This window comes from Ursus americanus, chromosome 3, assembly GCF_024610735.1.
Source record: "Ursus americanus isolate L20-20 chromosome 3, mUrsAme1.1.p, whole genome shotgun sequence".
Lineage (NCBI taxonomy): Eukaryota > Metazoa > Chordata > Mammalia > Carnivora > Ursidae > Ursus > Ursus americanus.
The window spans coordinates 39,273,326-39,290,124 of record NC_142129.1 but is presented as its reverse complement, the minus strand read 5'-3'; the positions used below and the strand labels follow the sequence as shown (position 1 = coordinate 39,290,124).

The 16,799-nt window shown below is 36.0% G+C and overlaps 1 protein-coding gene and 1 long non-coding RNA gene across 2 annotated transcripts in view; one reads left to right on the top strand and one right to left on the bottom strand.

Moving 5' to 3' along the window:
- Nucleotides 1-3,041, top strand: part of GPR141 (G protein-coupled receptor 141) — a 39,179-nt gene extending 36,138 nt beyond the window's left edge. Inside the window, exon 2 of the mRNA XM_045792854.2 lies at nucleotides 792-3,041. Within this exon, the coding sequence (XP_045648810.1) occupies nucleotides 806-1,711 (906 nt within the window). The 5' untranslated portion in view covers nucleotides 792-805 and the 3' untranslated portion in view covers nucleotides 1,712-3,041. The remainder of the gene's footprint in view (nucleotides 1-791) is intronic.
- Nucleotides 1-16,799, bottom strand: part of LOC148110369 (uncharacterized) — a 117,206-nt gene that overhangs the window by 98,244 nt on the left and 2,163 nt on the right. The window lies entirely within an intron of this gene.

Below are 16,799 nucleotides of genomic sequence, written 5' to 3'. Positions count from 1 at the left end.
AATGTTTCTTTAAGCATTTGAGGGTGTGGGAATGGGAGAATTGGGAGATATGCTGCATTTTCAGTGGGACCCATGAAAACTTAGCCAAGGTCTCACTGCTAGATGGTAACAAAACTATGACAAGAAATTCACATATACACTCCCACTGATTGTTGTTGCTTTGACTCAGCCAATTTTCTTTGTTCAAGCTAATCAGTATCCTAAGTGAATTATGTATATTCTTGAATCATTTGCTGATGAGTTGAAAGGAATTAGAGAATTAGAATCATACTTAAAAAGAATATTTTGTGTACTTAACATACACACTCAACTTTCCTTTCCTGTTGTAATTTTTCCCCCACTGGCTGCTGCAGTACTAGTATCCATGTATCAGCTTCAGATGGTCTGCAATCTAGTTTTAAGCAAATTGTTTTTTTTTTAAAGATTTTATTTATTTATTTATTTGAGAGAGAGTACCCTGGGACCATGACCTGAGCCGAAGACAGACCCACTGAGCCACCCAGATATCCTTCTGCAAACTGTTTTGACTATGTATACACACACACACACACACACACACACACTTCCGGGGGCCTGTCGCTGAGGTCTTTAACCTATTAATGCTTAAGAATCAATGACTTACTATGTTCTCAGTCTCGAGTACACAGATATGCATATGACATAGTCTTTATTCTTAAGGTACATAAGAATAGAAACAGATAAATGACAAAATCACATTGCTAGTGCTAAGAAGGAGAGAAGAACAAAGCTCTGGAAGTTTGTCAGGTACACTGGTGTTTTGTCTCTTCCAGGTGACTTCTGAAGTATGGCTCACCACAACATTTCATCCTGCAGTCCGATATTGACACCCCATTTAACCAGGCTCTACTTCCTGGTACTCATTGGAGGGCTGGCTGGCATCATCTCCATTCTCTTCCTGCTGGTGAAAATGAACACCCGATCTGTAACTACCACAGCAGTTGTTAACCTGGTGGTAGTCCACAGTGTTTTTCTGCTGACAGTGCCTTTTCGCCTGACGTATCTCATCAAGCACACCTGGATATTCGGGTTACCCTTCTGCAGATTTGTGAGTGCCATGCTGCACATCCACATGTACCTCACATTCCTGTTCTACGTGGTGATCCTGGTCATTAGGTATCTCATCTTCTTCAAGCGCAAGGACAAAGTGGAATTCTACAGAAAGCTGCATGCTGTGGCTGCCAGTACTGGCATGTGGCTGCTGGTGATTGTCATTGTGGTACCCGTTCTTGCTTCTCAGTATGGAACTCACCAGGTGTATGATGAGCAGCACTGTTTTAAATTCCACAAAGAACTTGATCGTGTATATGTGCAAGTCATCAACTATATGATAGTTACTATCGTCATAGCCACCACAGTGGTTCTCTTAGTCTTCCAGATCTTCATCATTCTGTCAATGGTGCGGAAGCTTCGGCACTCCTTACTATCCCACCAGGAGTTCTGGGCCCAGCTGAAAAACCTATTTTTTATAGGAGTCATCTTTGTTTGCTTCCTTCCCTACCAGTTCTTTAGGATCTACTACCTGTACACGGTGGCACAATCACGTGACTGTAACGACACTGCTGCATTTTATAATGAAATCTTCTTGAGTGTAACAGCAATTAGCTGCTTTGACTTGTTGCTCTTTGTTCTTGGAGGAAGCCATTGTAAGCAAAAGATAATTGACCTATGGAATTGCCTCTTGTGCCATTAGCCACAAACTACAGTATTCAGAATTCCTTTATATTGGGAGTAAAAATGGGCATAGAGAGGTAGGAAGGGTTATTTCATTACTTGATTAAAACAATGCCTTAATGTGGCCAAACAAAAGGACTATAAAATGTCAGCCCTATAGAAAGACTAGTGATGTTCAGTCCACTTGGAGTTGCAATACTGCATTATTTTCCAATATAAAAGGTGTACTTGGCCCATTCGGGCACTCTGGGTCTAATGGTTTCTGAGTTTCACCAGTTTATTTTAGTTTCGTCGGTTTGAAACATGATTTTATCTTTAGGCTTTGGATTGAATTCAGCCCTCTAGTTCTTTTCATTCTACTTAACCTTAGGTAAATTAACCCTGGCAATGAATCAGCCCCAAAGACACAAACTCTACTTGGCTAACCAGATAAGATGCCCATTCAACTCCCACCCTGACGAACAGCGGATAAAGGGGGAGAAGAGTAAGAAACTTTTCTAGATTATCATAACTTTGGTGGGAAGTCACTTATCTAGAAATCAAGAGAAACAGAAGTCCTTGTGACCTTCTGCTATAACAAGGTTATCTAGATTTGTTCTTTGAAAGGTCAAGTTTAAGGACACAGACTCAACATCCTCAATAACTCCAAAAATCATTTAAAAGCTTACTAAGCATATATGAATAGGGGTGAAAATATAAGTTAAAGAATATCTCTGACCAATATGCTGCTAAGCATTAAAATGAGTTCCTGAGGGAAGTGATTACGTTTTTCCCTTCCTGTTATTTGAAAAATCTCTAGATGTTTTAGGCCACAGTTAATTTAGATTTACCTTGGAAACAGAAAGTTACACTCTTTTAGAGTTTCCTTCTACCCTTAGGGTTATGAGTCTTTAAATAAACAAAAACAATATTCTTAAGAAAAGAACTTTTGAGAAATATATAGAAAAAGTAATTTAGACTATGAGATCAGGCTGCTAAATTGAAACCTATATAGGCTTGTGGGCTTTTTTCCCTTCTTGCCCATATTTCTACTATTTCCCAAAGTTTCATAATTTTGAAGGAACTGATCCAGTTTCATGCTTCAGAATGACAGTAATTTATAACAGAAATAGAAGAATAGAATGAATTAAGGTAAAAAATTTTTCCCAGCAAATTAAAGGATCAGAATTTAAAGACTTTTTCCTTTATTTGTTATACTCTATGGATCCACAAATTTACCAGATGAATAAGAAATATCCCTATGAGTTTTTATAATCACTAAAGTTACTGGGTTATAGAAATTAATTCTGAGGAAGAAAAAGCAGCAACATGCTACATAGACTTGTTCCCCAAATTTTCCTGTTTTAAAATTTACATCCTTTTTTCTAAGTTATATTTCCTTTATTTCTTATTTGTCTTCTTTTTCCATTTTTTCTTAGTTTTTTCCTTCTCATTCTGACTTAAAACATTTGTAAGAAAATTTCTAAGACTCATAGAAGTTTTAAGGAAATTTGTTACACCCATAAATAAGAAAACAGTAAAATATAGTAAAAATAGTATAGAATGATATAAATAGTAAAATATTAAAATTTCTAAACAATTATTTATGGAAATTACACCAAATTTCTCTTCTTATATATCTGTGTCTTACTATCATACTATCTGTTAGCTTATAAGTTATATTATAATCTCTTCCAGATTTTAAATATGTTGAGCTCAAGAGATTATGCTTTTCCCTGTATTATTATATCTTATAATAAAGGGCTTATTTCTTTGGACCGATAAGCAATACTACCCAAAATATAGAGATGCAGTATTCCATAATATAAAATAACTTATCAATATTTAGAATATAATTGTAAATTTTCAATTTGTCTGTTCATTGTCTCTAATTGCTAAGAAAATGAATCTCATGCAGGAGTGGGGGCATCACTGGCCTCTCAGGCCATTTTTGGATATCAAAATTATAAGAGTGTGTTACTGGCATTTTGTTGCTGGAGCCAGAGACTAGACCTCTTGCCTTGCATACAACTCTCTCCATAGTAAATAATTATCACGTCTTGCTGTGTATTTGAATGTTCTTCCAGACTTATGAAATGAAACATCTACTTATAATAATTAGACAGGTTTTATTCAGCTTTCATAAACACATAGTATTTTTTGGTGTGGTTTTAATTTTCTGAAATTTCCCAAAATGTAGGTACCATGGATATGGAGGAAAGATTTTATTCTGTTTTCCTCAGAACTTTACCAAGAGTTGTTCATTCCTTTGGAAAAGCACATTTTCAATATCAATACCATCTGTGCCATTAAAATACAACACAACACACCTGTAAACAATATTTGTAGCTGTTGTATTCAGGTAGATACTAGATATAGGTGCCAACATCAGACTGCCTGATATTGTCTCCTTTTGTGATCATGTCTGAGCATTTACACATTAAAATATATATTACTTTATTATAAATAACTTTCTCCTTCATTATTTATGTTAGTTAGAACACTATATATATAAGACTGTAGGAGGGTTATAGTACCTGTAAATTTTGTTTTAGAACGGTAAAAGCGTTACCAAATATTTGGGATAAAAAGTAAGGTTTTGGGTCTGCAAGCATTGAGACCAACTGAGCTAGCACAGTCAGTTTAAAAGGGAGATTTACCAATTATAACATTACGAACAGAAAAAATATTCCTGTATTTTGGGAATACTTTTTTTTAGAGAGAGACAGAGAGTGCATGCACACATGTGCATGTGTGTGAGCTGGGGTGGGGGAAGAAGGGGCAGAGGGAGGAAAAGAATCTCAAGTAAGCTCCACACTGAGCATGGAGCCCCTTGTGGGGCTCAAGCTCATGACCCTGAGATCACAACCTGAACCGAATGCTTAACTGACTGTGCCACCCAGGCACCCCTATTTTGGGAATATTTAACCTCAGCTTGATTCAATTCTAAATTCTTTTTTTTTTTTTGTAGTGATTAAAAGAGTAAGTACAATTTAAAAAAATATATACATGTGGGTTGGTTTTTTTGTTTGTTTTTGTTTTTTGATAAGACAAAGGCATTTCCCTAACCCTCACAACTCTCAAACTGGCTCATGGTCAATATCTACCAGATTTTATTTTATTTTATTTTATTTTTTTAAAGATTTTATTTATTTATTTGACAGAGAGACAGCCAGCGAGAGAGGGAACACAAGCAGGGGGAGTGGGAGAGGAAGAAGCAGGCTCATAGCGGAGGAGCCTGATGTGTGGCTTGATCCCATAACGCTGGGATCACGCCCTAAGCCGAAGGCAGACGCTTAACTGCTGTGCCACCCAGGCGCCCCAATATCTACCAGATTTTAAACTCAGGTGATAATGACAATTTTTAAGGCATAGAAAGAAAGATTGCTTCTGGCACCCATTAAATAGCTTTCTACTCAGCCTTTGTTTGTCTCTTAATTTTCCTCTGAAAGGGTCTTTGAGTTCCTTTCCTCCTTAACCTGACATAAATTAGGGAGAAAGAAACTATTTTACCTGTAGGTGAAATGAGCTTTGTGTGGAATGATTCAAGAAGTGGTGAAAATCTCCAAATCCTCCTCTAATCCTCCTCAATGGGGCTGTAAAACTGCATTCCTAGGCTAATAAAGCAGTTGTGAAGGAGGGCACCAAGCCAAGATGTTCTCAGTCATCAACTCCTGAGAAGTCAGTGAGGTGAAACTGTGAAGCTGCCATTTCTTAGATTATGCAGATTTTGCCCACTTAATCTCTAATAAAACGAGGCACAGACCAAGGACTCTCACACTTACTGGGAGTGGGAAGAACAAGGAAACTCTCTTTGTGATAGGGGCTGATTACAGCGAGTTGGAAATAGTTAGTAATGAAAACCCTATGGTAAAGGGACACAGTGATGGTGGAGTTGCTTAGATAATGCTGAGAAAGCTCAGGATATAAAAAGGCATCCACAGATACCGGAAACTAGGCACCCTGAGAAGAACGTTGGCCATTGCTTGGCTGAGCCTATTTCTGTGAAAGAATGGGCATGCCAGGTATGCACAGAACTCAGAAAAATGAGCAAGTTCTATTACCCGAAGGAGGAAATGTATTGTCTGAAACTTCCAGAGATTAGGAGCTGGGCCCTAATATCAAAATATACCAGATGGAGGCTTCAACATGGGACACATTGTAAAAGCACAGTGAGCATCAGCAGGCACCGCATTTTGGGTAGGATTAGCAGTGCTGGTCAGGATGGAAAAGGTGGGGACGGATGCTGAAACTGCTAAAAGCCTTATGCTTTAGGCCCAACTCAGCCTTCAGATGGAGAGGAATCTGGACAACCAGCAGAAGCTATCAGGGACAGAAGACTGCGTCTGATGACAAGTAGCTGAGAGCAGAGGGGCCTGAGTAAGCCTTGGCTAGGAGTTCTGAGCAAGCAAGGAACAGCAGGAAGATGTTGAGCCCTTGGAAAACAGGGCAAATAAGACAACCCTTAAGAAAGACAGTTTTGAACAGCAGATGAGAAGATGCTGGATACCACTGCTTTATTTGAATTTTGTCCTAGTATTTTACATCATTAACAATAAGTGGTTTCTTGAAAAGCTGAAAGCTTTCCCTTGAAGATCAAGAACAAGACAAAGATGTCCACTCTAATGACTTTTATTCAACATAGTGTTAGAAGTCCTAGCCAGAACAATTAGGTATGGAAAAAAAAAAATAGATAAAGGCATCCAAAGTAAAAAGAAAGAAGTAAAATTGTCTCTATTTGCAGATGACATATTATATATAGAAAACCCTAAAGACCAGCAAAACACTATTATAATAAAGAAATTTAATAAAGTTGCAAGATACAAAATCAATATTCAAAAGACAGTTTTCTGTATACTATCTAGATATCTATGTACTATCTACTTTCTAGCCATTTCTATCTACTATGAACAAGCTATCAGAAAAAGAAATTAAGAAAACAATCCCATTTACAACTGAAAAAGAATAAAATACTTTAGAATAAATTTAACCAAGAGGTAAAAGAGCTGTACAATGAAAATTCTAAGACCTTGATGAAAGAAACTGAAGAAGATGCATGGGAAGATGGATTGGAAGAATTATTATTGTTAAAATGTCCATACCACTAAAAGCAATCTACTGATTCATTGCAAAACCAAAATTCCAATGGCATTTCTCACAGAAATAGAAAAAAAAAACCCTAAAATTTGTATGGAACTATAAGATATTCCAAAGAGCCAAAGCAATCTTGAGAAAGAAGAACCAAGCTGGAGGCATGACACTTCCTGATTTCAAACTATATTACAAAGCTATAGTAATCAAAACAGTGTAATACTGACATAAAAACAGACCCATAGATCAATGGAAAGAATAAAGAGCCCAGAAATAAACCAATGCATATACAGTCAATTACTTTATGACAAAGGAGCCAAGAATATACAATAGGGAAAGAATAGTCTCCTCAATAAAAGGTTGGGAAAACTGGACCGCCACGTACAAAAGAATGAAATGGGGCCCTCATCTTAGGCCATGTGCAAAAATCAGCTTAAAATGGATTAAAGACTTAAATTTAAGATCTGAAACTATAAAAACCCTAGAAGAAAACATAGGGGGTAAGCTCCTTGACACTGGTCTTGGCAATGAAATTTTGGATTTGACATCCAAAGTAAAGGTAACAAACGCAATAAAAAAGTGGACTACATCAAATTAAAAGGCATCTGTACAGTGAAGACAACCATCAACAAAATGAAATGACAACCTACCAAATGAAAGAAAATATTTGCAATCATATAGCCGATAGGGGTTAATATCCAAAATAAAGAACATACAACTCAATAGCAAAAAAACCCAGAGCAATCTGATTAAAAATGGGCAAAGGAACTGAGTAGACATTTTTCCAGTTAGGACTTACAAATGGCCAAAAGGTACATGAAAAGATGCTCAAAGTCACTAATCATCAGGGAAATGTAAACCAAAACCACAAAATGAGGTATTATTTCACACTGTTAGAATGACTATCACCAAAAAGACAAGAGATAACAAATGTTGGTAAGGATGTGGAAAAAAGAAAACCCATGTGCACTTCTGGTGGAATGTAAATTAGTACAGCCACTATGGAAAACAGTAAGAAGGTTCCTCAAATAATTAAAAATAGAACTATCATATGATCCAGCAATCCAATTTCTGGGTATATCCAAAGAAATTGAAAACAAGATCTTGAAGAGGTATCTGTACCCACATGTTGATTGCAGCATTATTCACAATAGCCAAGATATTGAAACGACATAAGTGTCCATCAATGGATATATGGATAAAGAAGATATATACAGTTGACCCTTGAACAACATGGGTTTGAATTGAGTAGGTCCACTTATACACGGATTTATTCAATAAACACAGTACAGTTCTGTAAGTGTATTTTTTCTTCCTTATGATTTTCTTAACATTTTTTCTCTAAGAATATATATATATATATATATAAAACATACAACATACAAAATATGTATTAATCAACTTTTCATGTTATTGGTAAGGCTTCCAAGTAAGTTATTAGTATTAAGTTTTGGGAGAGTCAAAAGTTATACATGCATTTTCAACTACGTAAGGGGTTAGCACCCCAACCCCTGCATTGTTCAAGGGTCTACTGTGTGTGTGCATATGTGTGTTTACGTGTGTATGTAAGATACCATACATAGTATGTAGAATCTAAAAAAAAAAAAAAGTCAAAGAAGCAGAGAGTAGAATGGTAAAAAAAAAAAAGTCAAAGTCATAGAAGCAGAGAGTAGAATGGTGGTTACCAGAGGCTGGGATGGTGGGGAAATGGGGAGAAGTTGGGTTAAAAGGTTCAAATGCGTAGCTTTGTAGGATGAATAAGTTTAGAAATCTAATGCACATGCATGATGACTATATTTAATTCTGAACACAGGAAATATGCTAAAAGAGTAGATTTCAAGTATATTCCTCACAAATATGGTAACTATGTGAGGAGATATGTTAAATAGTTCTACTATAGTAATCATTCCACTATGAATATATGTATAAAATCAGCATGTTATACACTTTAAATGTATTTAATTTTTATTTTAAAAATCCTTTAATGAGGAAGTGGAGCATGCCACTCTTGATCTCAGTTTTGTGAGTTCGAGACCCATGTTGGGTGTAGTGACCACTTAAAATCTTTGGGGCACCTGGGTGACTCAGTTAGAAGTGGTCAACTCTTGGTTTTGTCTCAGGTCATCATCTCAGTCAGGGTCATGAGATTGAGCCCTGAGTTGGGCTCCCCCACTCAGTAAGGAGTCCGCTTCAGGATTCTCTCACCCTCTGCCCATCCCCCCACTCTCTCTCTCTAAAATAAATTAATCTTTTTTAAAAATCTTTAAAAAATTAAAAAATTAAAAAATCTTTTAATGATAGCATTAACTTTGCCTTCTGTCATATTGAAAATACTATCAATACAAAAGTTTACAAAGGCAAAAAAGGAAAGGCAAATGTTTTTATTTTAACACTAGGTGGCAGCCCAAAGTAACAAATTGTATCTACTTTTCAAAGCTTTTACCTGAATTTTAAGTTTAATATACTTAAAAACAGGAGGTGGGAGAGAAGAGAAAATGAAGTAAAGATAAAAATTTTTCAGCATTTTCAGAACTCTGCACTAGATTCTCAGGTTTGGTGGTTTTTTTCTTAAAAAAAAATTTCATAGCAACTTCGTTTTCTTGTGATTAGTTGGCTGAGAAGATACTGTTATAATATACCTCTAGCTATAAGAGCAAAAATAATTCTGAAAGCAAATATTTTTTGACTTAGCTCATATTTAGAGACTGTTGTACTTTATTTTAATAATGGTTTGTTGCAACTAATTTTTTTATCCCAAATTAAATTGATTCTTACAAAAAATGTGTAGAGTACACAATTGTTTTTGTAGAGGATTGGGATTTTGGTGACCTGTTTTTGTTTTGTTTTGTTTTGTTTTGAATGCCTGCCAATTAGCGTAACATTTGAATTCTTTTCTTCCTTTTATTTTTATTTTTTTAATTTAAATTCAATTAATTAACATATAGTGTATTATTAGTTTCAGAGGTAAAGTTCAGTGATTCATCAGTCTTATACAACACCCAGTGCTCATTACATCACATGCCATCCTTAATGTCCATCACCCAGGTGCCCCATTCCCTATCCCTCCCCCCCCCCCAGCAACCCTCAGTTTGTTTCCCTCTCTGATTTCATCTTGTTTTATTTTTCCCTCCCTTCCCCTATGATCCTGTTTTATTTCTTAAATTCCACACAAGAATGAGATCAGATGATAATTGCCTTTCTCTGATTGACTTATTTCACTTAGCATTGTACCCTCTAGTTCTATCCACATCGTTGCAAATGGCAAGATTTCATTTTTGATGGCTGAGTAATATTACATTGGGTATAAATACCATATCTTCTTTACCCATTCATCTGTCAATGGACATCTGTGCTCTTCCCATAGTTTGAATGCTCTTAAGACAGGGTTTCAGGAAACTTCACTACATTTGAAATCCTGAAAAGCCTGGAGTTTATGAGGAGCAAATCTGTACCTTACTTAAGTCTTTCTCTCCAATGACAGCCTTTGACTAGCTCTCAGAAAGCTTTATTCTTCTGACTTGTAGATAGTGTGATGACATATTTCTCTAACCACTAGGATGTAATTTATGACTGTTGAAACCTTTATTAGCAAGAAAAAAAAAATCCAGGGAAGAGAAAGCAAGTTAAGATTTATCCTGTCTGCCACAAGAATAAATGGTGTCCACTGGGTGCCAAGTAAAGAAGTACCCATGAGGAATATGTATTATGATTTCTAATATTAAAAAGTTGGTTGTTGTTATTTTAATAATCTCAAGCTTTCAGAATAATTACAAACAGAATATAAATGACTTGTTTTTCTTGAACCATTTCAGGATAAGTTGCTGACCTGTTGCCCCATCACTTCCTAATATTTTAGTGAGATTTTCCCACAAGCAAGGACTTTCTCCTACAAATTATTACATAAACTTAAAAATCAGGAAGTTAATATTGATTCAAGACTATCATCTAATTCACAGACCCCATTTAACTGTCATGTTTCTTCTGTCTCCTTCACTCTGGAATAGTTCTTTGGTCATTCCTTATTTTCTGTGACCTTGACACAAACTAGTTTTTTGTGGTTTATCTCTTAGTTTGGGTTTGCCTCACGATTAGATTCATATTATGTATCTTTGGTAGTAAGACCGCAGAAGTGATGCTGTTTTCTTATTATATCTCATTACCACTAGGTGGACCACAATTTTGACTTGTCCCATTACTGATGACATTCACTTTGGTCACTTGATTTTTTTTTTTTTAATTTTACTTATTTCTTTGAGAAAGGAAGAGCATGAGAGTGTGCAAGCAGGAGGAGGGGGAAACAGAGATACAAAGGAGAGAAGCAGACTCCCCACTGAGTATAGAGCCGAAGCAGGGGTCTATCTCACAACACTGAGATCATGACCTGAACTGAATCCAGAGTCCAATGCTTAACCAACTAAGCCACCCAGGTGCCCTGGTCACCTGATTAAGGTAATATTTGCTAGATTTCTCCACTGTGAAGTTCTTTTTTTCTCTTTGTAAATAAGTATTTTGTGGGAGCTATTTTGAATCTGTGTAATCATATTCCTCATCAAACATTGGCCAACTATCATGGAAATATGTTCAACAACACTAGCATTCAAAGAAAAGCAAATAAGATAACAAAACATTTTTATCATAAGATTTTTTAAAGTTTGATAATACCTCTTGATTGTGAGAGTAAAAGTCACTGTTATTGGGAGGGTATATTAATATTGCTTTCTGGAGAGCAATTTGGAAATACCTATAGGAGTTTTAAAGGTACCTATCTCTTGGGTATAACAATTCTACTTTCATATACCTGTCCTTAAGAAATCCACACATGCACAAATATACAGGATGTGTACTGCAAGGTATATACACTGGGGGCACACTATACCATTATTTATATTAACAAAAAGTCATAAAGGAACTTAATGTCGTCAAGTGGGGTGATTAATTAATAAGCTACGGTGTATCCATGTTTTGGAATTCTATGAATTAATTGAAAATAGAGGTATTTATTTTGACTTGGAAGAAAACCTCCTATTGTTAAGGGGAAAAAGCAAGTTGTATCCCTTCTCCATATCTCATGTTGTATGCACACAACCAGTCTTTAAGCAGATCCTGTCAAAATATCTCCCAAATCCAACCACTTCTTACCACCATCATCACTCTGTACCATCAAGGCCCAGCAAGAAACAGGTGGCTCATTAAAGCTCGGTAATTTGAGGGTGTATTGAAGGGACTATTTAAAGGTGTAAGTAGAGTTAGGAAATTCAACAAGAGATGGTATGAAATCTCAGGGTTAGCAACAGTTCAGAGCCCTTATTAGCATAGGTTTGAAGGGGTGAATACTAGATGTCACAGAACCTGGAAAGAATAAACATCTGAAGAGGGCTGCCTGGGAGGAGCTAGGGGTAAAGGAACACACCAATTCCTGTGATTCTGCAGAAAGTGAGCCAGGACAACAGACACTCTCCTTACTCTCTTCCTGCCCTCCAGTTTCTGCCAGAGTCCCCCATTGGCTGAATCAAACCAGCCTCCTGGGACACAAAACACCATAGAGAAGGATGGAAAGTTCATCTGGAGAAGCAAACAGAAAACATCTAGAACATACTCTCCTCCAAGGCACTATCTTTTCTTGCCATAGCCTCCTAAATGCTCCTAATTACTCTCAGGGCTTCCTTTTTGCCCCTGTATTGTCGCTTACGCAGCAGTTAAAGGAATCTTTTATTTCTCTGCTCAAAACTTTTTAATGCCTTCTTAGCACACAGTAAAATCCAAAGCCACTGGCCATTTCTTCCAGCATCATGGTGATCATTCCCTAGGTCATTTCACTCCAACTTCACAGGTCTTCTTGCTATTCTTTGAAATACCAATCAAGGTCCAGCCTCAGGAGTTTACACCTGCTGTTTCTGTCTAAAACACTCTCTCCCCAGATATTTCCATGATTTTCCCCTCCATTTCATTTACATTTTGTCTAAAGGGTCACCCCGGGGTGCCTGGGTGGCTCAGTTGGTAGAGCATATGACTCCTGATCTTGGGGTTGTGAGTTCAAACTTTTTCTTAAGTAAGCATAGAGCTTACTTAAAAAAAAAAGAAAACAAAAACAAACTATCTAAAAACAAACAAACAAAAGTATCAAATCTCCAGAAAGACCTTCATTGATCACCCCACCAAAAACATACTCCTATTACACTGTATTGCATATCTTGCTTTATTTTTCTTCATACTATCTCTTACTCTCTGGCATTATATAATACATTTATTTGAAATTTTAAATCCATTTTCTCTCTTCAAATTGAATGTAAGCCTCAAGAAAACAGGAATTTTTTTTCCCTGGTTTGTTTATTGTTGCAAACTCAGAATATAGAATAGTTTTTTAGCAATATACGCTCATAAAATGTTGATAAAAGAATGAATGAATTAATGAATTCTTCAGCGTATGGAAGGGAGAAATAACTTCCACAATGCATAGGAATAATCCATAATGTATCTTTTTTTTAAAGATTTTATTTATTTCTTCATGAGAGAGAAAGAGAGAGAGAGAGGCAGAGGCAGAGGGAGAAGCAGACTCCCCACCAAGCAGGGAGCCTGATGCAGGACCCCAGAATCCAACCTAAGCCGAAGGCAGATGCTTAACCGACCAAGCCACCCAGGTGCCCCTAATCCATAATGTATCTTTTGATATGTACATAAATAACCAGAAATAACAGCTTTTATTATGGCTTTTATTGCATTACAACGTAATCATAAGCCATGAAACAATTTGGTCTGCTCAGTGAGTAAAATATCTCTATAATTTACTAGCCTCAAGTGATAAGATAGCTTTTCTACTCATTTGCCCACAACGGTTGTCAAATACAAGCCACTCCACTACTGAAATAGGCCTATGTGTATCCTGAGAAACAAACACTTTCTAAAATGGCGATTATTATGAACTTATATAACCACTGAGCTTTAGGAAAGATATGATTTATTGTTTACAAGCCATTTTCTTTAAAAAGTCTGCCCTGTATTTAATTACTTTTGTTAAGGCAATAGAAAAATACTTCAACAATTGCCCTTTTGAGCTAAAAACAAGGCTGGAAGTTTAAGTCATTCAACTGTTTCCTTTCAATGGGCAGGTGAGCCAGTTCACCTTCTCTTATTTTCTTCAGTGATCTGAACAATTTTGATAGTATCACTTTCAAGCTAAATAAAAAGAGCTAACTTTATACAAACATGGCATTCGTTGAAGGCTTATAATGATTTTTAATATGCCCCAAGGAGATGATTCTTTAATGATGACTATTTCTCTACATTTTTTTGTTTGTTTAATGAGAATGATTCTTGCATGAGAAGGAATCAATGATTTCAGATATTGACTGTGTTTTCTGTTGCTATACAATTATTATTCATTACAGAATAAAAAGAAAGATTAAAAACTCACAATAGACATATTCAATTACTCTATATACACTTTTCAATTAAGTTCTCACCAAGCCATATTAGGTATTAGGCTTTTACTAAAAGTAATTTATGATCCAGGGTGTTGTTTAAAAAGCACTAGAGATTTGATTAAATTTAGCAGTAATTTTTTTTTTTAATACATTCACCTTTGTTACATTGTTTATGATCTTACTGGTTAACGCAGCTGCAAAGCACAGACTAAAGTTGCGTGAGGCTCCATGGGCATCCAACATAAAGTTTTTTAACACTCCAGTAAGAGATAATTCTCTCAGGAAGCAAATACTCTATTACAGATTCATTCAATCACAGAGATTTGTTTCAAAGCATCCTGAAATCTGAGCTAGCCCAGTATACTTACCAGCCAAAACCTGAAAGCTCAACTCCTGCACTACAACTCAAATATTTCATTAAATATAAGGATGTTTTTATTTTCTCTTCAAGATGACAAGCAATAATCAGAAAGTCCTATTCATTACAGTATCTTAAACATAAAATCAAGACTTTACTGGCTGAACACCAGAAATAGTTAATAATGCTAAATTGAAATAATTATGTTGGCAAGAACTTTTATAAATTTTAGAAGCTATATTCCCATCTTAGCGCTGTGGGGGAGAACAAAGTTGCTTAGGATATACCACTTAGCATGGCAGATTTGATGGTGGCATTTTTCCAGGTTCTTTCTCAACTAATCAGGAATATCACATTATGTCTTTATTAAGCTAGATAGTAGGGATATTTGCCACCATTTACATAACAGTCATTGTCCTGGTTATCTTCTGTGTAACAATCCTAAAATTTAGAAGTTTAAAACAATGAACATTTTATTATATTTCAAAATTTCATTGGTCAGGTATTTGGGCATGGCTGCTTCTGTTCCATATGGCAGTGACTAACATCACTTAGTGGCCTTCAGCTAGCAGACTGGCTGCTCTGGAGTGGTCAAGATAGCTTTACTTGCATGTCTGGTGCTTTGGTGGATATGGCTAGAATGCTACTATCGACTGAAGCACCTTCACATGGCTTCTAGAACATGGTGAGCTTCCTATATTGTAACTGTTTTCCCCAAGACAGAGCAAGACGCCCAAGCAGAAGCTGCAAGGCTTTTTATGATCTAGCTTTGAAAGTCCCAGAATATCGCTTCTGTCACATTTTATTCATTAAGCAAGTCACTAAGGCCAGCCCGGATTCAAGGGGAAGAATAGGTCTATCTGCTACTTCTTGATGGAAGTATGACATGCTTGTACATGGAGGGAAAAAAATCAATGACAGCCATCTACCATCATGATAGTACTAGAATCATGATGACTAGGGACCAATGTTAAGCATTGCATCACCAAATGATTACTTTCCAAAAGAAAAGTTATCTTTAAAATGCTGCAATCTGGAATGCCTGGGTGGCTCAGTAGCTTAAGCATCTGCCTTCAGCTTAGGTCACGATCCCAGGGTCCTGGAATCGAGTCCCATGTTGGGCTCCTGGCTCAGCAAGGAGCCTGCTTCTCCCTCAGCCTGCCGCTCCCCCTACTTGTGCATGCTCGTGCTCTGACAAATAAATTAATAAAATATTTTTAAAAATAAATAAAATGCTGCAATTTGTAGCAACTATGATCTTTAATTTATTCTAGGTCTGAAATATTTCTAAGTATTTTTGATAGCTATACTGAATTATTCTAGCCAAGGGTATCCAAGACCTACATGATCTGATTTTTCCCTCGTATTATTTTTCATCCCAGTTACAGTTTTGACTGCTTGCCAAATAAAATTTTGTGAGGTATTTCAGGTAAACATACACACGGAAAAACGTAGTCCCCTGCAAATCAGAGGTTAATAGCAAATCATGCCATCTTGAGCCAGCAAGTTATACAAGTTAACACTGATGCCTTATTTTCCCACATGTAAAGGAGGTTAAAGATGATACTTAACTCAGAGGTCCATCAATAATAGGAATAAAAGAAGGGATAGATATCATTACAGGTCCTACAGACATCAAAAAGATAATAAAAGGGTATCATGAACAGCTATATGCCAATAAATCTGATAACTTAGATGAAATGAACAAAGTCTTTGAAAAACACAACTTTCCAATACAAACACAAGATCAAAAACAAAATCTGAATAGCCTTGTTTCTATTTTAAAAATTGAATTTGTTCTCAGAAACCTCTACACACACAAAAAAACTCTAGGCCCAGGTGATTTTGCTACCAAACATTTAAGGAAGAAAATGAGATAATCATGGTCAAAACTTTCAATCTTCTAAATAAAAAAGGACATTGACATAAGCTAAAAAAACAAAAACAAAAGACAAAAAAACCCAAAAGAGTTGTAAAAATGAGTGTGAAACAAATTTTCTACAGGTTCTCTTTAAATTCCACAGAGGAAATGCAGTAAAACAAGTTTAGGAGGAAGAAATAATCAAACTTGCCAGACACATGTCTTAGGAAAGATAATTCCAAATTATATTTTGTTTCATTTTGTCTTACTCAGAGAAATGTAACTTGCCATAGTTCATGTGGAATTTGATGCTATATTTTAAAAAACAGACACATTTCTAAGAATGACAAAACAGTTGAATTGCTTCATAAAATGTAAGATGTAAGGTTCAAGGAGC